We start from the raw sequence: 27,693 nt of genomic DNA on the forward strand, positions 1-27,693 counted from the left end.
GTTGTCTGTATTAATCAGTTCAAAACAAGAATATCAAAGAGAGGTTTCCATAAGTTGATATATCTGACAGGGCATTTTGAGAGGCTCAGGGAAGCAGAAACTACTTTTATATAGTCAGAACAAAAGCAGCAGACAAAACCAGGTGCTAAAAAGCCTCTAACACTGCAGAGTTTCCCTTAGTATAGTCTGTTTTGATCATCATATTTTAATGTCAAACAGCTGCTAGGTGAACATCCTCTTAGCTGTATGCTCTAGCACCATCTAGCTTGTGCCTAAGGTATTTTCTCCTCAAGTGGGGAAATGGTTTTAATTGCATCGTTTCCATCAAATATGACTGACTGTGCTTCGGTTTTTTTAGTTATTTTGACATTATAATCCAAATGAAAGCAAAGGTAGTGAGTACAAATCCGCCTCACACGTTAAAGAGGCCCCTTCATGGAGCAACTCCTTCAGCTGTATCCTTTTCCATCTGTCAGTTTCTCTGTTCCCTCTTTTCTGTGCTTGAATCCTACCAAAGATACATATGTGTGTTAAATATTTCTTAAGTTCACACTTCAAATTTTGTTTGCGTAAACAAGGTTCCTTAGAGGAACTCATTAAGAAAAACAACAAAGAAAGGGTCAAAATAACACACTACCAATTCTTATTACAAAGGAAAAAGCACCAACCAAAAAACAGGGAAGAGTTGCTATTCATCACAGGCTAGGCTAATAGTCAGTATTGGGAATGGCTTTGCTCATGGAGGATTGAGGTGGCTCCCAGTGGCCCTTGTACCCCACAGAAGCCACCTTGATGCATTCTCTGGCTCAGAGCTCAAATGTAGGCAATGCAAGTGAGAAGAAAACCTCCAATGGACAACTTAGTGGTGTGGGAACTGATGTTTAACTTGGATCACCCAAAAAATTACACATGATTCCATTCAATGCTTGAGGCTGACATTAACTCTCCTGCCCAGATTCCCTAAAGTGAAAATCATACTTACAGGAACTGTGATAAGGACCACCATTACGCTGCAGCAGGTGTCAGAAGACTTCTCCTGAGGAGACAAGAGGGCTGTTCTTCTTTCCCTAATCCTTGATGGAACTGCCAGGACAGTTTTTACAAGTTGTGAAGGCTCTCTAGTTACACTGCTGCAGGGCTCATCAGCAATATTTGTACAGACCTCACTAATATTTTTGGGGTGGGTTTCTAGCTGGCTTGCCCACTTCTCTTTGGAAAGACCACGTAGCTGAACACTCACTCTGATGGCACAGGTTTACACTGCAGCAGTGTAACAGAGGATGAGGCTCACAGACAACTTTTGTGCACAACAAATTGTGTGCAATGCCACTGAGGGAGGTCACATTGAACTAGTGCTCATGTTATCTCTCTCCTGAATGAGAGCAGGCAGGTCCTAATGCATGGTGTCTGCTCTGGCAGCCCTAGGGAGCAGCCTCAGCTCCTCCACTACAAAGAACTTTGGCAAAAAGCAGCTGGGGCAGGCACTGATTTGGGTATCGTTCCCATTTTTGCTGAGCCAAAGCTTTAGGGAGGAACTCAGCTGGTTTGTTTTCCCATCAGCAGCTTCATGACTAAATTAGCTAGTGAGTTACAAAGTGGTGATGCCAAAAGTGCAGCAATGCAGGGAGCCCAGTCACAAGCAGGTGTATCTAGAGACCAGGCAAACCCTATCCTTCTGCCAAAGCTGCAGTGTAGCTTTATGTGTTTATGTGAAAAGCCCTTAAGGCTGTCGGTCAGGAGCTTTCAACTTAATTTTGCAAACATGGTAAGTCTCCAAGACTTGAGCCTTTCTAATACAAGGCGATGAAAAACCCAGGAACCAGGCTCAGCAGGGACATTGCCCTTCAGAGGGATTTAGAGATCTCCAGCTCAGCACTACACCAGGGCAAACCATTTTCAAAAACCGCATTTTCCTGCCTGCAGGTTACAATATGCTCACAGAGGCAGAAAGCTCATTACCAGCCCTAATCTAAAGGCCATCCTCCCTGACTCGGTGTCCGCACGACACGCCCGTGCCACCGTCTTCCCGCACGGAGGGCGGGTCCCTGGGAGCACTCCCACCCCTGGGAGCACTCCCACCCCTGGGAGCTCCCGGGGTGGGCAGGCAGAGCACGGGCACGCTGACAGACGGCGCGTCTCTCTGCGGCGTTTGGCAGCACGGAGTGATTTCACAGAGGATGCTCCATCTGTCACCGCGTTCTGCAGCAGAGCTTGACCTCGCTAGCACTAAGGAAGCCCCAGCAGATTAACATTTAATGATGCTTTCAGTTTCACCCCTCGTAGTATTTCATCTCTCAGAGGGCAGACACGGAAGAGAAAGAAAATGGTATACTATGTACAGCATATGGGTCTTCTTTCGGCCATCTGCTTTAATATGCTTGACTTTGACAGAGTCAGATTTTTTTAATTCTTTCTACATTGAAAAAAAAAATTCTACATATATCTTATTCCAGAAACAGAACATTGTTGCTTCTTGTATACACCGACCATTCTTGTTTTGATTTGTGTAGCCACCATACCTAATTCAGTTTAAATAAGTAAACACAGGGGATATGGTTCTTGGTAGCTGAACAGAAGCAAGGAAACTCAGCCTTGCCAAGACAGATGGATTAACTGAGATCCTTCATGTCACTCTTTGTTGTCTTGAAAAACACATACAACCATGCAACGTAATGCAAAAATAAATCCTTAAGGGACAGTAAAGTGAACCAGAAACACAGAGTTTCCATTCTTTTTGTTAAGCACTTCTATTCATTTTTTGTATTTTCTGCTAGTGAAGCATCCAGCTTGCACTCTGTGTCCAGGAGCACATGCAGCTAAAGCACCTGGAGGTCTGCTATATGTTCCATCACTGCTATCTGGAGCACCAGCTGAAGTCAGTAACATCATCACAAACACCAAAGATGCTGAAGAAACAAAACCGTGGTATGAAAGTTCACAAAATATATATTTGGTGGCATGGCTAAGCATTTGATGACTTAGGTAAGTATTTGTAGGAAATAGTGACCTGAAAGAGGGATTTACATGAGAATGTATAGGGACAAAAGTGGTGGCCCAGAAGGAAGGAGAAACACAAAAGCCAACAGAGAGATCCCAAGCCCATTGAATATTTCTGAAGGATAAGAGTAAGAATTTTAATTTAGGGATGATATTTACCAAAAGACAAGGCAATAGTCAGATCCTTAAAGCAAGTAGATCACAAAGGAAAGTGATAAAACAACTGACAAGAGGATAATTTGTGCTACTTCAGCCATGATGCTGTAGGGGGAAGCTAGATGGGAACACAGGAGGCTACGGGGGAGAGCAGGAACTGAATACCACTAACCAGTCACTTCAGCTGCCAGAGCCCAGCTGTTATGTGCACTTTAGTAAAGCGAATACCTGAGATGGCAAAAGTCCAATGAAGGTAAGAGCTGTGCAGGGAGGGAAAAAAGGCAATTAACCTGTCCTACCCAGTAGCCTTTATAGTTTGTTTTTTTTAAGTAGTGCCCATGAGCCTTCAGCAGCCAGCCAAGCAATGCTCACCAGCACCCTACCAGCAATGAGGTTACCTCAGCAAGTTGCTAGCGCAAGTTTCTTTGCCTGAAGAAATCAGAGCTTCAAAAACTATTATCAATGCCTAAAAACCTGACAAAAGTAAATTGGGGAGACAGGAAGTCACTTTTTTTTGCAGCCAAGACCCTCCAAAGGAAGAAAAAGAAATTGCTTTTTAAAGTTAAAAATTACAAAATCATAAGGTTGCAGCAGACTCCAAAGCAGCCTAGAAACTGAGAATCACAAGTTTGTGGAAAGGGCACCAAATAAAGGCTTACAAGTCTCACAATAAGATAGAGAACAACTCCATTCACAGATAGAGCTCGTGCTCAACTGCTCAAGTCACAGCAGATCTGGCTCAGAGGAAACTTCATTCTTCTTGGTATCGTGGAAGGCCATGGGTTTAATGCTGCAGGTATTTCATGTCTTCATGGCCCATCTCTGTCCTGATCTGCTTTAGGATAGATACCCCTGCACTGGTGAGAGACATACTGACCTGAGGCATATCATTTCTCAGAGTGAAAGAAAACCTAGTAAAATTTGGGGCCTTGACTCTTCAACCTGCACATCTCACATCGCCTTGCTAAAGCTCAAAGGAGATAGTAATGGTATGAAATTCAAAAGGCAATTTACTTTGAATAGTAAAAATGGGTGTTTGCAGTTAAATGCAACTATGGAAACAAAAGAGTAAAGCCTAACACCAAATGGAACTCCCTGCAGCAAAACTCTGAGGTATTAGCAGGCATTATTTATAAGAATCATCATATTGTGTTCTCTCTGCCCCAAATGTATGCACTGACACAGTCCCCAACAGCAACACAGAGCAGGGAAGGGAAGAGTGCAGCAAAGACCTGTAGGCAGATCTATCTCCCTATGTAATATTTTCAATGAGTACCATCCTTAAGTGTAGGATCTCGGCCCACGTATAGGTGGCATAACTACAGGATATAACCACTATAGCCACCACTAGATGCAAAGATATCCAAACACATCAGCAAGAATATTCACAGTCTTTAATTAACACTGTGAGAAGTCAGAAAATATAGATCATGCTTAGTTACTGCCTCATTTTGTTAACAAGAAATAATTGAAAAAATACATGCTAAAGTGATTGCCTAATCATCACATCAAATTTGTTAAAAAATCAATTCACCGTGATCAAATAGTTATTTACGAAAAAAGCAACAACACACAGAGTACATTACTTGTTTGGGGTCTATCTCACCCAGTCTGAACAAACAGCCTTTGTGCAAGGAGTTTTACAGAGGAAGGAAGATCAAGACTGTGTCCCAGCAGCCTTTGGGCTGATTTTGGGAATCAGAGCATCCTTCCTGCTGCTTCACCACCTTCAGTTTGAGAATTATTCTTGTCCCTTTGCTGTGCATCCTGAGGAACCCCTGATGTTGCCCCTTGCAGCAATACCCTGATCCCAGCCATTCTCCCTCTACCATCAAGGTAAAGAGTCCACAGGAAGAGTTTACATGACTCTGTGCCTCCAAAATGCAGGATTAAGCCTATTGACAATAAAAGTCCACTGTTACCTTCACCCCCTAATGATATTCTCTTAATCTAGGTTTTCAGTGAGGAAATGTGTCAGCCAAATGCATAATGAAGTATTTGTAAGTAATTTAACCAGAAGAGCTTCATTCCAAACTCATGTCAAGCTCTGCAGATATAACAAACCATTCAGGACAACTTATTTTAGGAATCAGCAATATGCTATAGGCAGAAATCTCAACTTGTAAAGACTGCATTCTGGCCCTGCAGACTTCCTTCCTGATAGACCATGACCACTTCATAATTCTAGGGCAAAACCATGAAGATTAATAAAAAGCAGAAAAAGGATTTTAATCAACACAGCCAGCTGGTCTGTGGCTTGGATTATGTTGTGGAAGGCAAAGTGTAACATTAAGATTGAATGAAAAATGCAAAGCACTGATTACCCTGCAGACTATCTACCAGCTAAATTAACATCAAACTCAAATTTGCAAATCCTGCGCTTATATTACTGCATGTAGGCAATTGTGATATATTTAACATCAACTAGAAATTTTTAAATCTGCCTTTAAAATAATGAGTGTTATTTCAAATCCTGTTCATAAAAGTCACTTTCCCCTCACTACTAAGATAATGACCTAGTTTAGATCTCATCCTTTAAAAGTATTGTGATGAGTTCCTTTTCTGGAGGGAGTAAAGCAGGACACAGGATGTCTGGAAAAGCAACTAGTGAGGGACAGAGGAGAGGGAGACTGCTTAAAGCCCACGAGCAGGAAGATGAAGGCTTACCCAATACAGGGGCATGCAGCCAAAGGATAGAACTGTGGTCTGCAGAGGAACAGCTTTGGGTGCCTGGGAGAAGGTGTCTCCTCCAGGACACAGACCCAGAGAGGTTCAGAGGCTGCAGCCTGACCACTGCCCCTGATCAGCAGATATAGGCTGCTGCCAGCTGCTGTGGGGTGAAGGGAGAAGGAGGAAACAAGCTGGCTGCACCCTGGCCAAGGAGCAACAAAAGGCTTGTGTGCCATCCCCTCATCGTCCTGCCCCGCCGGCCACCCAGCCCGCAGAGCACCATAGCAACCAGAGTTAAAATTGGGTCAGGATTGCCAGTGCAAAACCTGTTATTTTGAATATAGGGTTCGCACTGAAAATGTTCGTTCATGCACTGTTTTGACAGAAAACATGCTATTTGGTGAAGCTGAAGAGGGGAGAGAAAACTATGCTTATGAGGAAATCAATGCCCAAAGTTCTGTGAGTGCATGAATTTGTCTTTTTTTACTTACACCATGCCTGGACAAGACACACGAGGACTAACTATAGTTCCATTACATGTCTTGAACCTTGAGGTTCACCACCTGCCAGCATGGCCCAAAGATAAGCAGGAGGAGAAGCAAGTCACTGGACAAATATATGTAGTCTAGGACTGGGACATACTTGTGCCTTGGCCTTTCCTTAGAAAGCACAGTTCTTTCAGTTAAATGTGTGATTCATAGCCAGCAACAGCCGCTCCAGGTATTATGTGATGGTTTGCAGATGTTAATTAAAATTACTCTGTCCATATTAGAAGAATTTGACAAATACTTTGCATGCATAAGAACAGGGCAGGGGGTGTGGAAATATAACAATGAAAACACTTTCTTTCAATTACTTGATCCCCACTGTACAGAAAAAAATCATTCTTACTTTTCCTGGAGAAATATTTATTTGTAGATTAACAAGGATTTTGAGTTAACATGCCAGGATCAAAGCATTCAAGCTGAAAAGCTAAATCTAGACCCAGTATACTCCTCACTGGGCCTGATTTTTCAAAAGTGCTGAGCACGTTGTTTTACTAAAACAGGACCTGTTTGATTAGTCCCAGTTTGATATATAATCCTGACACATCTGAGCATCTCAGTGTGCCTAATTCATTTACCCTTACAACACTGACCCACTTCCAAATCCTCTTCCCCTTCAGGAAGAAAAAACACAATTAGCAAAGTTTTATTAGTGAGCAATGGAGGCATGAAGGCTTCATCAGTGGTCCCAGGGCTACAGAGGAGCAAGACTGCATCCCAGCCTCCTTGTGTCACAGATGTCATCCAAAGCTCTGGAGCTACAAACTAAAACTTCCCAAATATCCTGTTTCAAAAAGAACCATCTCCCTCAAGAAACCTGAGAGACATCACTCAAGATTCTTTTGTCTGGAATGAACTAAACCCTGGCTTTTAACCGAACATAAAATTCAGAAGCTGATGTGGTCAGCCTCACTGTTCTGCTTACTAATAATTTTAATGTGTTGACCAATTATGTTTCTTCAAGATTCAATAAAATCTGAAGTCAAGAAGTTAAAAAATACAAAACTTGTGCCCACAGAAAGAAACAGACAGGAACAATTTAATATTTCCAAAGGCAAGTAGGAAATCCCTGTGTGAGGGAGCAGCCAGTTATTCCCCATCAGTATGAGAAAAGCTCAAATCAAAGCCAGTCCTGCCTTTTGCCTTGTCCAACATGTAGGGAACATGGGAGGAAGCAAACATCTTGTGGAGGAGCAATCCACAAAAGCCAGCAGAGCAGCTGGGATTTTTGCAGTGGCAGACTGTCAGCGATACCAGACACAAATCTGAAGGAAGTTGTTTCTCTGTAGCACTATTTATCTGGGACATTAATAGAATTATTCCAAGATTAAGGTAGGATCAGTAAATGATTCCTTATTGTGAGTTTCCATCAGCTGTGTTCAATGCTTCCAAGTGTACTGTAATGTCACATACAAAGGCCATGTCTTCATATAGAGCAACACATCATAGAAAAGTCTTACAGCACTGCAATTGAAAAATTAGGATAAGTTTTCTGTGTATTTTGAAAGTAGTTTCTACACCTGAAATGAACTGGCTTATTTTAAACACACTCTGTAGCACTCTTACCAATAGAAAGAGTAAACCTGATATAAACCAGGTTTGCATTTTGCAGATGGATTGGCTCAGGTTCTATGCAACAGATCTGTCATTTAAGAAGTCAGTGACTCCTGAGTGAGGAACTTCTTGTACTGTGAGCAGAATTTAACCAATAGCAAATATTAATAAAAGTACTTTTCTGATTTCATAAAGCAAGCAAAATCCTAGAAAAATGTAGATAATCAGGACTCAATCAAAACCTCACCTCCAGGTCTCCCTTCAGACCTGTGCTGTGCAGGACTCCAAGCTCAGTTTTGGGATTGCTAACTTCTCAGGGTGGGCTCACATCATGCTACCAGACAGCCTCTTAACTGGAGAGTCACTTGAACTGAGCTCTGTAAGAGACCAAAATGCCTCTTTGCTCACAGCTGTCTACAGCTGTGCCAAAGGCTATCAGCAATTCCAGCTGCAAACTCACAGCTCAGAACCACTCATTCTGCTCTTTTGCCTCATCCTTGGCATCCGTGGACTGGCCATGCAGCATTTTCAGCATTCACAGCCTCTTGGCTTAGTGCACTGGGCTTTGAGGTGATCTCAGGTTCTTACTTCAAATGCCTCTGCTACTGCTAGATCAAACTCAGTAAAAGCACAGTGAAGTAATTTGTGTTACAGTCAAGTGAAAACGTGAATTGCCACATCATGCTCTTGGTATGCACAGCACGGTTTGAAACCCAGATCAAATGGTACAAGATCACCCCATTCCAGCCCTGCATTTCCTCCTGCAACTTACAGCTGTGACTTTCACACAGACTGGCAGTGTACTTTGCCTCAGCTCCCCCTTAAGTTAGGCAGAAATATTCCAGTGATGGATGTCTGAAGGTCTCTTACAACCACATCATGGTAAAAATAGATAAGGGAAAGAGAATCTCCTGTTCCAAGTATAATGTACATAAACCATTAATAATTCATTATTCAGTATTCACAAGAATTGTTTCAACTTAGAATGACCGCTATTAAAAACTGTTGTAATTTTGTTACTGAGAATGGTTACAGAAATGGCAGAAAAACACTCCCAACCTAAACGTAACAAAGGACGCGCTTAAAATTTTTCGAACCTTTTCATTTGGAAAGGTCAATCCGTACTTCCTTTGGCTGTACAGGATGGAAAACGCTGCTGGCCATGTTTTCCCTGTGGTATTCTTCTGTGGTAGTTCTAGTTCAATGCCATACAAGGGAGAAGGACAGCAGGAGACCAAGAATGTCACCAGTCCAGTGCTGTCAAGATGAGTTCCACTTCCTGAAACATAGTAAAGTGAAAGCTCCGCAGTTATGGGAGTGAGAATCATTCTTAGAGCTTCTATATTTCCAGTCCAAAATGGATCAAATTCTGGTCATGTAGGTCAGTCACTCACTGGGTATCTGGTGGGGCTGTGTCACAGTTTAACCCCAGTAAGCAGCTAAACAGCACCCAGCCACAGTTCTTTTAACTCCAAGTACGTAATTTGTGCTAGGTCTTCCCTAGCTTTTGCCAAGATCGGTATTTGTTATCTCAGACATGTTAGAACACAGCCTTCATACAAGCTTCATGTCACCTTAAATCTGAATGAAATCTTCAACAGTATCTTTCTACAAACATAGGACAGGAGTAAAGAACTAGTTGAAAATTCTTAAATGGGCAAACTGATGTGTAATTAAATCACCACAAGCTTTTTAAGAAAGAAAATAGTTGCTATCCCACACGCACCTCACCTTAGACTCTAATTACAGAAAGCTTTTTGATGACAGGAAACACTTAGAGTTTATATTCTCCTGCTGCAGTGCTCTGTGCCACTGGGAAGACTATTAGAATCCAGAACAGTGTGATGAAAACCAGGTGGGCCTAAAAAGGTAGAATTTTTGTTCAAAATGCACATGCTTTATCATCTGTGACCGGTTGACTCTTCCCTCAAGTATGGACTACAAAAAACTAAAGGCACAAACTTCTGATTATTTTGTATCCCAAGTTCCAAGACCAGTTAGTCTCTGGAATATTATAGAACAGTGATTTACACCACAAATAATTCCCAGAAAAAAAAAAACCCACACCACAAAAAACCCCTTAAACACATAAGGTCAAACTAGTGAGTCATTTAAGGAAAAAAAAGCCTGACATTGCAATTGACCCCAACTAAGCACATACATCTAAAAAAAAATCAGTGAGAAGGACATCCTTAAAGGAAATCCCAAAATAATGACAAAAGAAATGCCAAATCAAGGCACAGAAACAAACTCTCCCATCACATTGTCAGGCCATAAATACACAATTAAGGCACACTGGTGTTTACAAAGACTGTGGCAAGGTCTTTTTTAGACATTCATTTTTCTTCCTAATGTTTCCCTTTCAACGCTAAATAATTTCATTCAGAGAACAGTTGTTCAAATGTAACTTTCACATCATAAATCTTTAAAAACCTGAAGTCTCTGTGTTATATTTACTTTCTTTTCTCTACACAAAAAGAAGGATTGATCTAAACATACCCTATAACACTATTTATACTTTACTTGATTATTATATCTGATTTCCTTCTGAGCAACTAATGTAAAATCTCATTCAAATAACTTTTCCTTAAAAATGTATTTCCTAAATATAAACAGAAAGAGTTTTCCCATGCAGGTGTGTATCCATATGCAACTTAGAAAGCCACATCGGCAAGATATTCTTCTTCTCAATATTTCTATTCTTTCATCACACTATCACAAATCACAAACACCAAAAAAAAATATAACCTGAATTTAGGAGTAAATAGTTCATTCCTGCTGTACAGTTTCAGGGAAAAAAAAAAAAGTAGCTAAAACATAACTCATTGAAACAGCAGTAGCATTATTAAATCACAACTGTGGCGGTAATGATGGGACTGCTTTCTGAAATGGAAACACACAGGCAACTGAATTGACCTGTTGTTCCCTAACTTACACTTATTTTAGAGGGCATTTTCACAGTGCTACATTTCTCTTTTAGAGTTTTGGTTGGGTTTTGTTCTGCTAGCAAAAAAATAAATAGATTTATATCTAAAAATGGGCAGCAGATACTAAAAGAAGGTGTATGCCTGTAGGACAGAAGCAGGTCTCCTTATTGCAAATAATATTTAATCATCTTCCCATTTTCTGAAAACTGAAGTGTATCCCCACTCAGCAGTGCTCCTACCCACTTGCTCTTGTCTGTTTAATGTACAATATCATATAACTTCACTATGATCCATATGATCATTTTATTTACACATCTGTAGCAGGATGCTCTGTCTGGGATGCAGTAAAAACTTGAGCGATGCAAGTTTTGCAAAACTATCAGTGGTGAACTGAGAAGAGGTGTCATGCCGCTTTTGATGTTGAATTATGCAAAATGAAATCTGACTCATCAACCCCAAAGTTAAACATCCTGATACTGAGGTGAAGGTGTGGCAGATATAGTAAAGTATCCTTATCTAAAGATGCTGAGCTGACACAGCTGACCTGGAGACATATGAGTAACAGTGAATCACTTTATACTATAAAAGTACCACTTACATATATGCACTATATAAGTGCCACTTTCAAATGAGAGGGATTTCTAGCATACCCCTTCTTGGAGCGTGCGTGGAGATTCCTCCCTTGGGTGGGCATGCCTCTTAAGGTGAGCTAAAGATGTTTGCCCACAGTCATCTGTATGGGTGAGTAACATTGATCTCTACTCAATAATTGGGGTTTTTTTGGTAGCTTTAATATCATTGCTTTGATACAGTACACTATCCTATACTATACTAGTAGCATTAGCTTCTATACCATGTAGTAAGTAATTCTGATTAAGATCTTTTTGCCCAAACATTTATCATAATAAATCATTCATTTTTATACATCTGGCTTGCCATCCTTAATCCTGCATGACAAAATTGTACAGAGGTTCAATCACATGTGTACAATTCCTTTGACTTAAACCGTTGACCAAGTCTGGGGCTAAGATTGGATCGAACTGCACCTACACTCCTCTCTGAGTTTAGAAAGTCAGAGGTCATTCTGCACCTTGTGACTCAATGGGAGGGCTTCTCTAATAAACTTTGAAGCTCCCACTCCACCCACAATATCATCATATACTCCATTACCTCTTGTCTCTTTAGAAACAATTTCTGGAAATGCAGAACTATGGTTGTTGTCAAACACTTTATTTTTCTACTTTTTTTTTTAATCTAAAATTGAAAAAAAACCAAGAAAGTCCCACACAACTCAGTAAGAGGCTTAAAAAATATCCAGGGTCATTTGCAAGTCTCTTTTTCATATCACATGTTTCTTCATCTTTTCCCCAAAGAACAGAATGTTTGGCAACATTTTAGTTACACTGCCGATAAAAGTAGAAGTAGTAATCAGTAAAAAACATTCCAGCAAAATAAGGGTCTGTCAAGCAGCTAGCAAAACCCTGCAAAAGAAAAACAAAGAGATTCATATAGGAACTTCTGTCATTTCAGATGCTATTTGTCTTTTGCTATGTTGTTGTTTGAAAAGGCTTACCGGCACAGCTACACGGAAAGAATATGCGCTGTCATACAGCTTAGCTACAGGGAGAGCCCAAACATGCTGGCGTCCCTAGGTGATAAATGGGAGACATTAGATAACCCTATTTCATGGGGAATTGGAGAGAAGGATAAGCTCTGGAAATATTTAATTGACAAATGCAGTGCAAAGTAATTACAATACCAAGCCTTGATAGCTGTAGTCAAAGTATTTAAAGACCAAGTGCTGACTAAACCCTGTGAATGTCGGTTTACTCTGATCAGCTCCACATGGGAACTGCAGGCATCTGACTCCCAGTGACACTCAGCTGGCTCTGAATAACTGGATTCCCTCACTTGTTTTCTGAGCAAATCCCACAATAAATAGGGATTGTTCCTGATGTGCCAGGTGGTCTGAGAGCTTTAAGTTGTAATAGTAACAAATGGCAGCTCTGCTGATTTTGGGCCAGCAACTTTAGCAGCGCTCAGAAGACAGAAAAGTTCCTCTTTACATTCTGAAGATGTGGGTAGTGTCTTCACTCAGTATTTCAAAAACAGATACCTGCAAGGTTTCATGCTAATTTTTATTACAGTGTACTGCCATGTACAAGTGAAACAATATATTTTATACCTGAAATGTTTATGCTACAATGAATAAAACAAAATTCAATCCCTCACCTCTCTTTTACCCAATGATCCATGGTAACTTTTATTTCTAGTGTCTCAACTTCTTCATCTTTTTCTCCTCACTTCACTTTCTGACACATTCTCTCTGCTGGAAAGGATATGTTCACGTGACAAAACTTATGTGGGACTGCTGAGTCCAAATGATTGCTGCTCTGCCTTTTGGTAGGGAATAAGCCTTCCAATCCCTAGAAAAATCCTCTTGAAAGAAACCTCTTCAACTAGGCAGCATTTCTATTCTGAGTCACATCAAATCTGAATGCTCACTGCTGCTGGAGGCTAGTTAGCTTTAGTCTTTTGATGTGGATTTCAGGTTGACACACGAAATCTCTTTGACCAGTTTTGTCAGTAAGCTTCAAGGACATTTCTGCATTGCAATACTCGCTATGTCTGACTTAATTCCAATTCTGTTGAAATTACAGCAGACAGGTCAAAACTTAGAAAATCTGGGCTTTCGGATGACTTTGCCACAGTTAGAGAGAAGCCTGCAACTTTTTGCAAAGACATTTGAAAAGTTGAGCAAAAAGGCAGTTTAAGGCTGGAGGTATCTCAAGTGCTCTAATTTGACTAAGCACAAAAAAAAAATTAAAATCAATTAAAAACATGTTATGTATGGGAGCATAGATCAGAATCCTAAAGACGACTCTGAAATTACTTCCAAATTCAGGGATGTTTCTCCTACAATGTGTTCAGAAATGCTATTATCATTGCTTCTGCCTTTCCTACCATTTTAGCCAGAATAAGCGTTTCCAAACAAACATTGACAAATGGGGGCCTTAAGGAGTCTTGTATGTCCATGGAACTCGATGAGAGTTTAAAGCCTTCATCAATTTACTGGAGATGCTTAAAGATTTGCAAGACCTGGTCACTAAATATTTTTTTATTGGGAAAAGCTAACATGTTTTAACAGTTTTATCCCCATCGAGGCAATCCAGAGAATGATAAGTAAACAACTTTTGCTTTTAAAATTAAGAATTTTCCCTAGAGGGATTTATTGGTAAACTCCTGTTCACACAGAAATAAAGGGGAATACTACCATTGTTATCAGCAAATTCAAGACTTTAAAACTGGAATTCATTACCCATAAGATAATAATGAAAACCATAAAGTAGATGAGAGTTTGGAGGACTCTGTCTCCTAAAGCTCTGAGTGATAAGTTATTCCCATTTTTAAAGAATCTCTGGAGTTATAATGAGTTAGAGTGGTGACTTAGGCTGAAGCAGAATTAAAACTGTCCTTGCAGAGAATCACTGGATAGATTTTTGTAAAAGTCAGCAGAAAACTGACTCCAAAAAAGTTATTGCATCGCATTATGGTCATGCCAAAGTCAGCCATGACTGACAGACTCAAAGTACCACTGGATTTTTAGTACTTTAACAAAAGTCACAATTTTGCAGCCATTAGTTTTATAAAAATGATCCCCACAGGCCAGAGTATTGCTGCAAAAGTCTTACCTGTGTGGTTTCTTGGAAATCCTTCCTACTGTTTTGGCTTGAAGAATAATGGGAGCAATAATTTCCAAATGTGACTTTGCAGAGAAATATAATTAATGGTTCTGTGGTGCTTCAAGAAACAGAGAAAAATAAGGATAAATTACTTTATTAAAAATAAAATCAGTTACCCCCAAACCACAAACCAATATTCAAAATAAATTCATACTCAATGAAACTCTGAGTGTGATGTATTGATCCCTACATGGGAGGGCTGTACAATTGGATTATAATGGCATACATTTAAAAGATAAATTTTCAGTGGCTGTAGAAAACAAGCAGACACTTCAGGAGTGTTCAGTGAAGTACAAACAGTACTTCAGGAGTACTGTTACATGTCATCTTATCTGAAAAAGGCAGATGTTTACAGGGATAACATTGAAGATCAAAAGACTGGACGAGTCCTTTCTTGCAGAGACAGGAGCCATAAAGTGTCATCAAGCAGATAGTTTGGCAGCTGTTCTGGCTATCACTGGCCTTTCTCAGAATAAAACTCCAAAAGAAAGGACTTGTTCCCTCTGGGAGAACATAGAGGTGGGCTTTTGAGGAGAAAATACCTGCTGAGAGGAATAAGTCTGCTGCTTTTCCCTGCTGTAAGTCACAATTTTATGTGATACCAGAAGCTCCTTCACAAGAATCCCCCTTTTACAGGGCTTGGCACAACAGGCTCAAAGAAGGTACTCTCTGGAGTTACTCATGTTATGTTCCTAATAATGTTTCTCTACAACAACAAAAAAAAGCTGATCCCCGGGCCAGAGGCCACAATCCTGCCAATATACACATACATGTCTGCTCAAATGATTCCTAGGATAGAAGCTTCTGGATTTCAATATCTGCAACATTGGGTGAAATTCTCCTTGAGAATGGTATTGGGCCTATGCTAGAGCAAGGAATCTACCCAAAGGTCTGCATTAAGAATTTAATTGTGCATAGATCTTTCCCACTCCTCTGAGCAGGACACATTTGTGTAACAATAGACATCAGGCAAGAATTTCTATCAAATAATGAACCACTGCAGTCTTTTGCATGTATTCCTTTTAATTGTACTTACTTTATTTCCAGTGAGATTTCTACATCCATGGGTGTGTATTTGTTAATAGGGATAACATAGCTGAAATTTCCAGAGCTGAAAAAGGTTGCATTAATACACATAGGATTTGAGATAGACAGTATCTTTGCCAAAACATGAAAACTGCATTTAAATTTAAACAGAAAGAAACATAAAAAGGTATCAAAGGCTCCTGCATGCTAGAGGAAACAACTGTGAGCAGGAGCCAGCCAGGCAGCCAGGCCACATTAATGGTGTTTTATTCCACCACAGCATAATAAAAAAATTCACCTACCTGCAGTGCAGATTTTTTCTACAATAGCGATTGTCAATGCTTTGCTGAGTTTCCAAAATCTGTATGGAACTGACTGTTGTATCAATCCCTAAAAGTATTAAGAACAATGGTTTATTCCTGATTATTTCAGAAACCTTAGATAAGATCATAACAAAACTGCAGTTAGTCTACTCTCTTGATTGACACTACAAGACTTGCTGCAGGTCTAAATTAGCACTCAGTTAAAAGTCTCTGGTTGATTACCTTCATTCTGCCATTGGAGATAAGATCCTTGTTTAGTTTGCAAGGACAAATATCCTGGGAACCTAACACTGTACCATTTTCTTTTGGGCAGACATTGAAGGCTGCTTTGATGGCAGCCCAAGTAGAACACAAATGTGTCAATATTCATTTTAATGTACTAGAAGCCATACTCATTCAAGTAACCATTAACTTGAAAAAACTTATCTTTGTTGAGACAAATAATATGGAATGCAACAAAACTTGTTTCTAATTCTCTGTGCAAGAAAACATAATTCCTTCATAAAGTGTTGCCTTGAACTTGCAAGAACTTTTGGTTTTGCAAGAGTTTTGTAATATTCTACATATAGATGATGAGCATAGCCATGATAACGCTGTTTTTCCCTTGGGCAGATTAGCCCTGTTAGAGTTAGGCAGCAAGAACTAGGGTGCTAACACAGAAGTACAGGTTCTGCTTTCACAGCTGGCCTGGGAATAGCTTCACTGAGCTGCATCCTGAAAGCCTTTTTTCTTCTGGATACATCTACGTCATCCAATCCACAGTTAGAACCTGCAGCATCTCAGACTCTGAAACCAGACCATTTCTGTACGCACTGTGGCAGCCCCTTAAACACAAGGGGCTGAACAGGTTTAATCCCTTTGAGTGGAACTAAGCTGATGCTGACAATGGTTTGGGAAAGGGCTGGGTGATTTGAAATCATAGCATTATAGAAAATCCTGAGCTGGAAGGGACTGACAAGATTACGGCGTCCAACTCTTAGCCCTGCCCAGGACACCATGTGTCCAAACCCTTCCTGAATTCTGGCAGCCTTGGTGTCATGACCACTTATCTGGGGAGCCTGTTCCAGTGCCTGACCAACCTTGAGGTGAAAAACCTTTTCCTAACACCCAGCCTAAACCTCCCCTGACACAACTTCATACTGTTCCCTCGGGTCCTGTCACTGATCACCAGAGCAAAGAGATCAGTGCCTGCCCCTGCACTTCCCCCCAGGAAGAAGCTGTGTGTCACCAGGAGGTCTCCCCTCAGTCTCCTCTTCTCTAGGCTGAACAAACCAAGTCATCTCAGCTGGTCCTCATATGGCTTCCCCTGTAGACCCTTCACCAAGTCTGTGGTGCAGAAAGCACAAGGAGGACTTGGTTCGGCAGGCCCAAGCCCTTCACATCACGCTGTGCATGCTGGTTTTGCATTTCTGTTCCTCTGGTCTACAGCAACCATTCCCTGCTTTGCAAAGAAACTTGATGAGTATAGGCTGACCTGTTCTCTGATTATAAAATCTCTGTGTGGAAGTATATACTTAAATTTCAGCCTGCAAATATCTACAAGTGACAGAGGGAAATTGAGTATGTTCATCTCAGAGAACTAGCACAGGAGAACATTTTCCTGTGACAGAGCATCTCATTACAACATGTAACATAGTGATGCCTCAGAGGATTTTGTCTGGGGTGTGGGTACCCATGCAAAAAAAAATCAGAAGGGGAATGATTTTTCCCAGATCATCCCACTGGGGCACATCTAGGCAACAAGCAGAACCTATTTCTCACCTGCTTTAAGTGCATTGTCTAGATGTCTAAGTCTAGGTGTTTTATCATCCAAACACTGCCTACTCTTTAATCAAATATTTATTTAAAAAAACAAGCCTTAAAACAGAGGATGCACATAAACCAAAAAGACACAAGGCATAATCCTGCTCATACTGAATGAATGCCAGAGCATGCTGTTATAACATACGTAGTCAGCAGATACTCGTCTTTACATAAAAGAATCAATATTTTCAGCCCAGACTGGCTCTGACAGCAGTGCACAGTCTCTAAAAGGGGAACCTGAAATCCAGCCAAATGTCCTGTGTCAAGGAACTTCATTTCATCTCCTCTGAAGCAGGCAGTGTCAAGATCTGAAGGCAGAGATGGCCCCTTTCAGCAGCTGACATTTTAATCCCTTAGGTGAGATGAGGCAAACCCCAAAACACTTCCTTCACACTGCATCATGAGTTTCCTGCACACAAATATCACACTCACATACTTAAGCACTAGATTTTAGCCCCTGTCAAGGAAAATGCCACTTGTCATTTTATTGTATCTGAAGCCAAGCCTAAGAACTCTGTAGAGAGGGCAGTCAGAATCTATAAAAATTTAATGAAGATGTAAGAATAAACTGAAAATTACAGTGAATCACAGGTTTCCTGTGGTTCACAGGAACTAGACTCACAAGTGCTAATTCTCTATAATGATGAGTTATAGCTGAAACTTCTCTAAATTCCAGAAGCAGAATTCCAAGCCTAAAAGTAGATCTTGAAAGTTATACAAGTAAACATTTTAACTTTTTTTTTTTTTCTCATTTAAATATAGGACTTACAGTCATTTCCAAGATCAGGTCTTCCACCAGGTTTTTTGACCAGATGTCTTTTGGGTAACATGTCGCTTTTTTTTCCTGTGAAAGGATGAATGCACAAACAACCCCCAGATTAGTCTTGCTCAGCTGTAACAGCAAAGTATGAATACAAACCCAGGAGATATTTTTTTAATTATCTCTTGAGTAAAGTCAGGCATAACCACAAGAGAAGTCTTTAAAATATAAACCACCTCTATTCAGAAGAAGATATACACAGCAAAAGTAAGTTTGCAGATAACAAGAAACAAGCTTTTGACATCTACAGGATATTGAAAATATTTCCAAAAAATAGCCTAATAGAAAAGGCTTCACCACACACAGAGAACATCACCAATTTCTATAACAGAGAGCCAAAGCGAAGGTCAATAAGCAGACAGGCACTTCAGCACAAATCTGATCATAAAGCCACATCTTTCTTATTAGTGAGAAAATGGCATTAGGAATGCAATCTGCATGCAAATGTAAGCTGGGAGAACAACTTGGATTTTTGAATGTGAGATGTTAAGATACTGAGGACTGAGCCATTGCTTCAGAGAGAGGATGCATAATCAAATTAAAAAGCTAATACACAGCTCTAACAGCACAATCACCATGTTCACTGACGTCACCTCTGTAACTTCAAACAATGAACTAGGCTGGGTAATATAAGCTGATGACTTCTTTTTCTAATTGTTTCTATTAATTTTCTCAGCACTTCTCTAGAAAAGTGAACTTTAAAGGTCTTTTGAATAATCATCATACAGTACAACTTGGGGAAGGCAAAAGGCCCTTTGAGCCCATGGGAAATGGTTTAATGCTATTTAATGCTATTAATTTGTGCTTCTACAAAAATTGCCAGCTAAGAATCTGTTCAGAGACGTGTTACCAGGAAACTGGCACTGGGAAATGCCAGTCTTGCCTAAACTAATGTGCTTCATCAAATACCATTTCTAGAATACCAAAATACTCCATTCCCATGTTTCCCAAAGGAATCTTTCTGATTTCAGAATGGCTGCTTAGAATAGAAATGACAGTTTCATGATAGGAAGGAAGGATGAAAATGCATTATAACTGATACTGAAACAAGACAGGTGGATTGACCTGACTGTTCTCTTATTCATTCCAGATTTGGATTTCATTTCAGTACTGGGAAATAAGAAAATCCAGTTTTTTCTCATGCTAGTAAGTGACCAAGCGCATGGAGCAACATAAACAACTGGAATCCAAGGGCCCAGAAGCAATGTAATACAAAATCCTCTTTGGGATTTTAATCTGTTTTGTGATTTTTTATGAACCTCTCATACTGCTGCCAGCTATTCCTTGAATCCATTTTCTATTTACTAGCTCATCATACAGATCTGCAGGTTCTGCCATCTTTGGTGGTAATTGCAGCATTTAGTAGTCATCTGCTGTTCCATTTCGTTAGACGGTTCCACACACCTAGAAAAATGGCCACTGAACACATGCAATCACTTGTACATGTACAGTCATCTTGGGGCAGATCTAACAAAAGCCTGTTCATTCTCTCATTCCTCCCTTTAATTCACAAACTAATTGTCACACCTTCATTTTCTCCTGATTTCTCTTAATAATCCAGATATGCTAGCAATGCATTAAACACTGTTATTTTGTATTTTCATTAACAGAGAACTATTCTGTAGAAAACCTAAATCCCCTAGTAGAGGTAAAAGTTTGCTCTATGTAGACAAAATAGTTCAGCCCATGCAAGCATTGGCAGGAATATATATTAAAAACTTGGAATTACCGAACACTTAAAACTGATTCTTTTGCAGATGACGGAAGAAAGTATTAAGCAGTATCAGAATTTTGTACAAAAATCAGGATAAAGACAGATTTACTTCACTAAGATTTCAACTATTCAAACGGAGTCAGTAACCAGTGTAGAAATTTATTTTCACTTGGGCTTTTACTCGTCATAAAATTACCATTTCATTGTCCTTTAAGCTGCTGCATTCTAAATTTGGAATACAAGGTGCCAATTGAGAACACCAAGAATTACCATTAAGCACCACAGCAACCTTCAATAAATTGTAAATAAAATTCCACTCTTTCACATATAGTAACACTGAGGGTTTTCTTAAAGGCCCATGTGCGGTGTGACAATCCAATTCAATAACATACAGAACTACAAGCATGATAAGAACACAATGAGGAAAACAATCATCTTCAGATAAGATTAAGCAAAACTCATCCAATAAATGTGGTATCCTTTTTTTTTCCCCTCAAACACTCTATGGTTTTAATTCAAGTGCGTTGTAATATTCTGTAAGCAGTGTGGGAAAAATCTGCTAATGATTTCTCATGGTGGTGGTACTTTACCATGAATCTGTTAACTACCCTCTGAAGGCAATAAATGTGAATGCATGAGGCTGACCAAAATCCAGCAGAAGCCCTCACCAAACTTTTATTGTGAGGGGAGAGACACTGGGGAGAAACAACACTGTAGGAGGAAGCAAGTACAGCTCCTGGTTATTGGTGACGCTTAACATTAAGGGGAGAGCAATGAGCATTAATGGCATGGAAGCAGAGAGCAGAAAAGGCCCAAATGCTGAAGGGTATTCACATTCCTCAGTTCCACTGAAATCAGTGGAAGTTCAAAAGCCTAAATCCTCCAGAGAAATCAATTAAAAGAAAGTATGAGGGAAAAAGGCCACATTAAGCTAGACGACATAAAGATGTGCTGAGTTGTTGTTTAATAAATTTTCTCTTGCTTATGAATGCTTTTGCTTCTGCTTGAACTTTCTTAACAGACTTTTCATCAACAAATCTGGGATGCAAAGGATTAGGAGCTCCAATGGATGCACTCCATAGTAGTCTGCTCCCACTGAATTCAGGTACTGCATTGTGGAACAGCAAAAGGCCTGTACTAACTCCTAAATTAGTATTTAATTCAATTGCAATTTCAAATAGTTCCACCTTTCCATTAATCAGATTAACCAGCTGATTCTAAAGTATCCACTTTTAATCTTGATTATTCCCCATATTTAACTCTTAGCTTTTTGTTCTGAAAACATTTTCCTTTTCATCTATCTTGGTTACAGCTACATTAAACAGCTTGTTGGTTTTCCTTCTGTTTGGATTTCATATTGACATTGTTACCTTCCATCTGGGGATATATTCAGGTTCATTAAACTTATGCAGAACTGAAATCTTTCAGTAGTTTGTGTACTGTGCTGATTTTTCACTCTTGAATCCACAGTTAATGCTATTTGGAGCATAAGACCTTGAGAAGGTAATGCTTTGTGTTTATTCTTATCTTCTCTTTCCACCTAATATCAGAAGAAGCCAGCTGGGGACAGAAGGTTTTCATATTTCATTTTGACCCATCTACAGTTCCCTCACTTATAAATGAGATTAATGTCTTTTTAATTAATCAACACTCTTTCAGGCTTCAGAGCAACACAAATTACTCTGGTATGACCTCTTGAAAGCACTGTAGTGAGCTATATCTGCCACAGGGCTTACCGCAGCACTATTCACAAGAATCACAAGGACCACTTGCATACAGCTTGTCTGCAGAGTAAGGAATGACCAGTGGATGAGTCCCACTGAAACAGGTCATGCTGAGAGTGCCACAGCAATTGGTAATGCCTGCCCGGGCAGATATTTGTACTTCAGAGGCTGAACTGCATCCATCCCCAGTTTAACCTCACTTTGTCAACTTTGGTGCAAGAATTGTTCCAAGGCCAAGACAGGAAGAGTATGAATGCTGGTTTAGTAATATTAACACTTGCTTCCAGACACTGGCAATGTTAAGGACTGGGAAAGAGGAATACAGATTCCCATAGTTTATGCATACCTTTATGCATTAATCCTTTCTTATAAATATTATAAAAGTTGTAAACAACACACCCTCTCATACATTACACATATAACATCTGGCAGACAATATCAGTAAAGAATTCATTCCAGTTAAAGTATTTTATTTTATAGAGCTCTGCCTACAAATAATACTACCCAAAACCCCTGCCTGAACAATCAGAGTTTGAAGTGTAAGTTTTATGTTTTCAGGCAGTTGGAATTCTATCTCTGCCCATAGAAAAGATGTAGTATCATTACATTGTGACACGATTCCGTTTTTGGGGGGTTTTTTACATCTGTTAATTCATTCTCTACTACCCCAAATCAACTCCCATCCAACTGTAGCCAAAGGTTAATTAAAGGGATTGGTGACTTTCCAGTTCACATCAAATAATTTACCAAGAATGGCCAGGAAGAACAGTGACACCTGAAAAACATCTTAGGGCCCCAAATTCTTAAGGGTAACCAGGCCAGATTTTTCAAAAACATATTGACTGTAGTGATGATTAGTTATATCAAGATTTTTTAAATCCTCTGGACTAAGCTCTTTTGTAGAAAGCTAACTACCTTTAAATATTCTTGCCCCTTCCCCCACATTTTCCATACAGTCTCTGCTCAAATCATAAATAACTAATTTTTCAACTTACCTTTTTCCTTTGCATTGTTTTTTTCATAACTTAGAGATTTGACTTTTGGTTGATGAATTGGACAACAATAGACCTTGTCACAAGGCAAAATGTCACAGAAATTCACTTCAGGGATCCTGCTAATGGGCTGTGTACTCTGAGAAATTGTGCTTTCCCTTTGCAATGCTAAAGCAAACAACAATAACAACAAAAAACAAACAAAACAAACACAAAACCTTAATTCTCACAAATGCTGTGTACAGGATTTTATAATAGCCCATTATGTATATGCAGACCAGCAGAGACACAGTACCTGCTGTGGTGGTAGAGGGAGAGACTGGAACAGAACTTGAGTTGCTGCTGATGAAGAAAAACAATTCATTAAGAAATGAACATTAGAGTTGAGGACCATAACAAATTGATCCACAATCTATTACTAATTCTACTCATTTGAATTCACTAATGGTAATTTACTTGCCTGTACACTGGATGTTTTTCAAAACGTCTGTCATGAATGCTAAGTAAATACAGGCTCCATATTGTCAAAGCACTGTAGAAAGAGAATTATTCCATAGATTTACATCCATCTTTTATACAACACAATATGAATAATACCTTGACAGCACCATGTCCAAATGTAGTCATGCAAGTGTTAACTATCTCATCACTTTCCCTTTAGCAGGAAAAATTTCAGCTGAATATAATGGGGTTTAGATGAGATACCCGTATACAATATTGTGTTCATATACTTGTATTCAACACAAAATATGGCCAGTTTCCAACCTAAATACTATCACAACACCACTTCAAAGTACTCAGTTCACAAAGAGATTGTAAGCCACAGGTTTTTGGCCTGGAAACCGAAAATGGTAGTCTCAGAAGTCCAGAGCATACTTTCCTTTCCACAAGTCCAATGTCACAAGCTAAACTTTCAGTCACATACTTGCCCACCACAATGGGAACGAGTTCAGCTTCATTTCACACAACAGAATCACTCCGTACATCAGAAATTGTTCTTAGGCACAGAATGATTGGATAAAACATGCAGAGTCCAGTTTTGCACCTGTAGCACAAGCCACTGAGGTACAGTCAAGTTGCACCATATATTGTGACATGGACAGAGATCAGCTGCGTGTCCATCACCTGAGTACCTCACTTTTATACAATGGTTTCAACTTTACAATATTACCAGGATATTCATTGTTAATTTTAACACATTGTGTTCTTCGAGTAGGAAATGAAAAGAAGGGGGAAAAGTGCTATATTCTTTCAGGTAAGTAGAAAAGAGAAGCGAGAAACAAGTCAAATTGTTGTTAATTAATTGTTACCATAGTGCCATAATAGCAAGCAAAGCTATTACAGTCACTCGGAAAATCTTCATGGAGCAAGATTCTTTGGTCTTGGACAAACAAACCTAGGGGGAAAAAAAAAGTTTGGTTAATTCAAGTGGCACATATCTAAGCCACTACTAGTAGATTAAGAAATACTACACTAGGCTGACTATACATCACCCTTGTTTCTTTCATGATCACCCTTATATAGGCGTCAGCATCTACAGAGGAAAAATTCAGTTATTAAAGGGTCCTAAAATTGCGAGTGCACTGTGCATTGTTGATAGTGTGGGGACAAAAACATTACAGAGGACGAAAGGATAGCTAGAAGTAACAGCTCCTCGTCCTTTCTTCCTGACATTTTTCATACTTTTGAGTATTTCAAAATCAAATTAAGAACCCAATAAGTGGCCAGAACTAAAAGTTCAGCAGCTTTCAGTATGTGCTCAGACCATGTTAAAGCAAGACTGGTAAAAATACAGAAGAAAGGCATTTTCCAAACAAGTAGGGTGATCTTAAATGATGGAGCATTTGACTGTCATTATGGCACAAAGAATATTTGACCTATTATATTCTCTTGCTCTTTGTCACTGGCAGAAGCAAGGTAGGCAAATGAGCATTGGTTCATCTTAAAGAATGGGACTTGGCAGCCTAGGAAGACTGTCTTGAAAAAGGTCAATGTATGTATTTCTTCCCTCATACAATCCCTGTGAAAAGGGGTATCGGCTTTCTATACCACTATACAAGCAAGAGAAAGTGAAAGCAAATCACAATGAATGACTCAGACAAGGATTTAATTTCACTCACCTTCCTGGATTTTAGCGGGACTGGTTTTATTGATGGCAAAAGACTATTAGCTCGACTGTACCTGCTGTAAGAGACAAGATCTCTTTAACATTCAAATGCTTCAGCAACTAATTAGTGATGAAAAGATATTTTTTAATGTGTTAATGTCATCTTGCTTTTCAGTTCTAACATTTACAAAGGGAAAGGCAGAAGTGTCAGCAGATTCACTTTCAAGGACAAAGATCTGCAGTTAACTCATTCAGGTGAATGCTCTTTAATGTTACATTTGATTTCAAAGCAAACTTGGGGAAATGGCTTAGAAACAGGAAATGCTCATCACTTCTGCTGAAGCCCCAATTTCTTTAAAGATTCCTTCTTGCAGAAGAAGCTCTGCAGATTTGCCTTAGAAGCAATTTCCAAGTTCCAGAGCTGTAACTGGACATAATCTACCCTTGCTTTATGCAACAGAAGCAATTACAAAGATTTAACAGCCATTTCAAATATTAATTTTGTCAGTGAGTAAAAAAAAATATGAGAAATTTGGGGTGTTTTGCACAACTTAAATGCTGGAAATTAGCTGAACTCTACCGTCAAGCAAAATCAGTTTTCACTTCTATCACAGAGATCACTTTAACAATTTGTGTGACAACTATTAGAAAAAAAACCAGCCAAACATACCTGACTTTGCTCTCTTCACTGACTGTTGACTTTAAACTGCTCAGCCGTTTCAGCCTGGCCAGTTTCCTATTCCACTGTTCCAGTTCTTCTATTCTGACTTCAAGATTGTTTGTTAGTTTACAAAGCTGCTTTACAGCACCAACATTCTCCATAAAGATCTGATCCTGAGAAGCAAACAGTAACAAAAGTAGATCCATAGTATATTCATCAATCAGATGTAACAAGAAGAAATGAGTGCAGGATTCGCCTATAAAAACACAAGTTATCTCATTGTAAATGGAACACACGTATGACTATAAAAGCCTTTTTCTAGACATTTAAATGGCAGTAAATTGAAAATGAGGACTTGCAGAAAAATTTGAAGAAGCTAAAGAGATTTTTATACCAAGAATTTAAACTGTATTTTACCTTCATACTGTACTGAAACCTTAACACTGTTCCAACAGGCATCTACTACTTGATTTTCAGTGCTGCAGCTGAACACAGATTTCAGAATTGCTTAGCAAAATGTCCATCCAACCATTTACCTACAGGCATTAGGTAGGCTCAGACAAGCCAGAGTTTCTATTCATGTGGTACACATAATGTTAATCACACAGAGGTGAGACAGGTTAAAACCAAAGCAGGAGTCAAGCTGTGATTGCATAATATTTTGCTTTCCCCTTCAGCCTCTCCAGTCTCTTACAGGAGTCTTGTAGTTTCTAGTAACATGGTCATCTCTGCAACTAAAACAGTTCAGACACCCTCCATTTACTCCTTCTGGATATTTTACCAGGGAAAAGCCTCCTATTCTCCTACCCCTGCTTATCATCTAGGTATCAATCTGCTGCTGGAGAAGCCCTCAGTATAACCATCCAGGTAGTAAGTATTTTATCCATTTCTGAGACAAAAATGGTTACTGATCCACTGCAGGAACATAGTAGCAGAGTACTTTGTTTGCTGTGTTTGAAAGAATGGCTTTCTCATACTAATGTGCAACCAGACTGGTGCCATTGGATGAAGTTATTACTGCTAAGTGTTCCAGTCTAGTAAAAGCAGTTTTTCCTTTCACATTGTAAAAGCCATGCATACCTTTTTTTTAAAAGGTGACTGCATTCCACAAAACCAGACAGCATTTTGTGTAATCAGAATCAGAGCACATTATCAGTGGTAAGTCACAAGCTTCCTTACTGCCAGGATACCAACAGCCCATTTAAATAAAAAGTGACTTCAAAATAATCTCTGTGCCTAGAACTGTGAAATCACTTATATGGTCACTTGCCCTCATATCAATGACATGTGAGCAGCTGCCCTTTCCTTTGTCTTCAAATCAAGCATGAATCACTTCTAGGTGGCTTCAACTAGCTGAGAAAATGGCTCTTCTGGCAAAATGAAGAAATACTCTATTTGGGGAAAAAAAACTGATCAGAGTTTTACTGCCTCTCTCGTGACAAAGTACTGAGCACACTGCAACTGAGAAGAAAAGAAAGATTCTGTCTCAAAAAACCAAATTTCACATAGTTGAGATGTTTCTCTAGAAAGTAGCAGAGCCTGGTTCAAATGTGTAATACAATCAATTAATTTTACCAAGTTTAACAGCTCCAAACAGCTAACTGAAAAAGAGACACAACACCCACCAGCACCCTACTTATCTGGAAATAAACCTGGAATACGAGATAAGAAATTTCAAAGTGTCATCACCTGCCAAACTGAAAAAAAAGTAATGAAGCACTGTCCATTTATTATCCAAGGTGCTGAGCTATTTCGGAGCTGGGAGCTCAGGAATTTATATCAGATGTTCCACCTGGACAGAAGATGTTCCAAATCTCTGAATTCAGTATACATCTTATATTGTTAGATGCATCTCTCCAGCTCCTGTCACCCCAAAGCTCATGGAATTGACGTTCATATGCTCTGCCACAGGTGTTAGGAAAAAGAGGAGA

The 27,693-nt window shown here is 39.5% G+C and overlaps 1 protein-coding gene across 5 annotated transcripts in view; it reads right to left on the bottom strand.

The window, feature by feature from the left end:
• Positions 1-12,059: 12,059 nt before the first annotated feature.
• Positions 12,060-27,693, bottom strand: part of MYRFL (myelin regulatory factor like) — a 39,010-nt gene continuing 23,376 nt past the window's right edge. Inside the window, exons 13-24 of one of the 5 annotated variants that reach the window (XM_032106333.1) lie at positions 25,772-25,935; positions 25,115-25,178; positions 24,305-24,390; positions 23,455-23,526; positions 23,290-23,333; positions 22,998-23,162; positions 18,514-18,588; positions 15,921-16,008; positions 15,629-15,703; positions 14,542-14,650; positions 12,423-12,497; positions 12,060-12,330 (exon numbers count right to left, since the gene is read on the bottom strand). In XM_032106333.1, coding sequence (XP_031962224.1) covers positions 12,244-12,330; positions 12,423-12,497; positions 14,542-14,650; positions 15,629-15,703; positions 15,921-16,008; positions 18,514-18,588; positions 22,998-23,162; positions 23,290-23,333; positions 23,455-23,526; positions 24,305-24,390; positions 25,115-25,178; positions 25,772-25,935 — 1,104 coding nt within the window. In that variant the 3' untranslated portion in view covers positions 12,060-12,243. Of the gene's footprint in view, positions 12,331-12,422; positions 12,498-14,541; positions 14,651-15,628; positions 15,704-15,920; positions 16,009-18,513; positions 18,589-22,997; positions 23,163-23,289; positions 23,337-23,454; positions 23,527-24,304; positions 24,391-25,114; positions 25,179-25,771; positions 25,936-27,693 lie in introns of all 5 variants that reach the window. The other 4 variants (XM_032106331.1, XM_032106334.1, XM_032106336.1 and 1 more) reach the window with 4 other exon arrangements.

The sequence above is a fragment of the Corvus moneduloides genome, chromosome 4 (assembly GCF_009650955.1).
Source record: "Corvus moneduloides isolate bCorMon1 chromosome 4, bCorMon1.pri, whole genome shotgun sequence".
NCBI classification, from domain to species: Eukaryota; Metazoa; Chordata; class Aves; order Passeriformes; family Corvidae; genus Corvus; species Corvus moneduloides.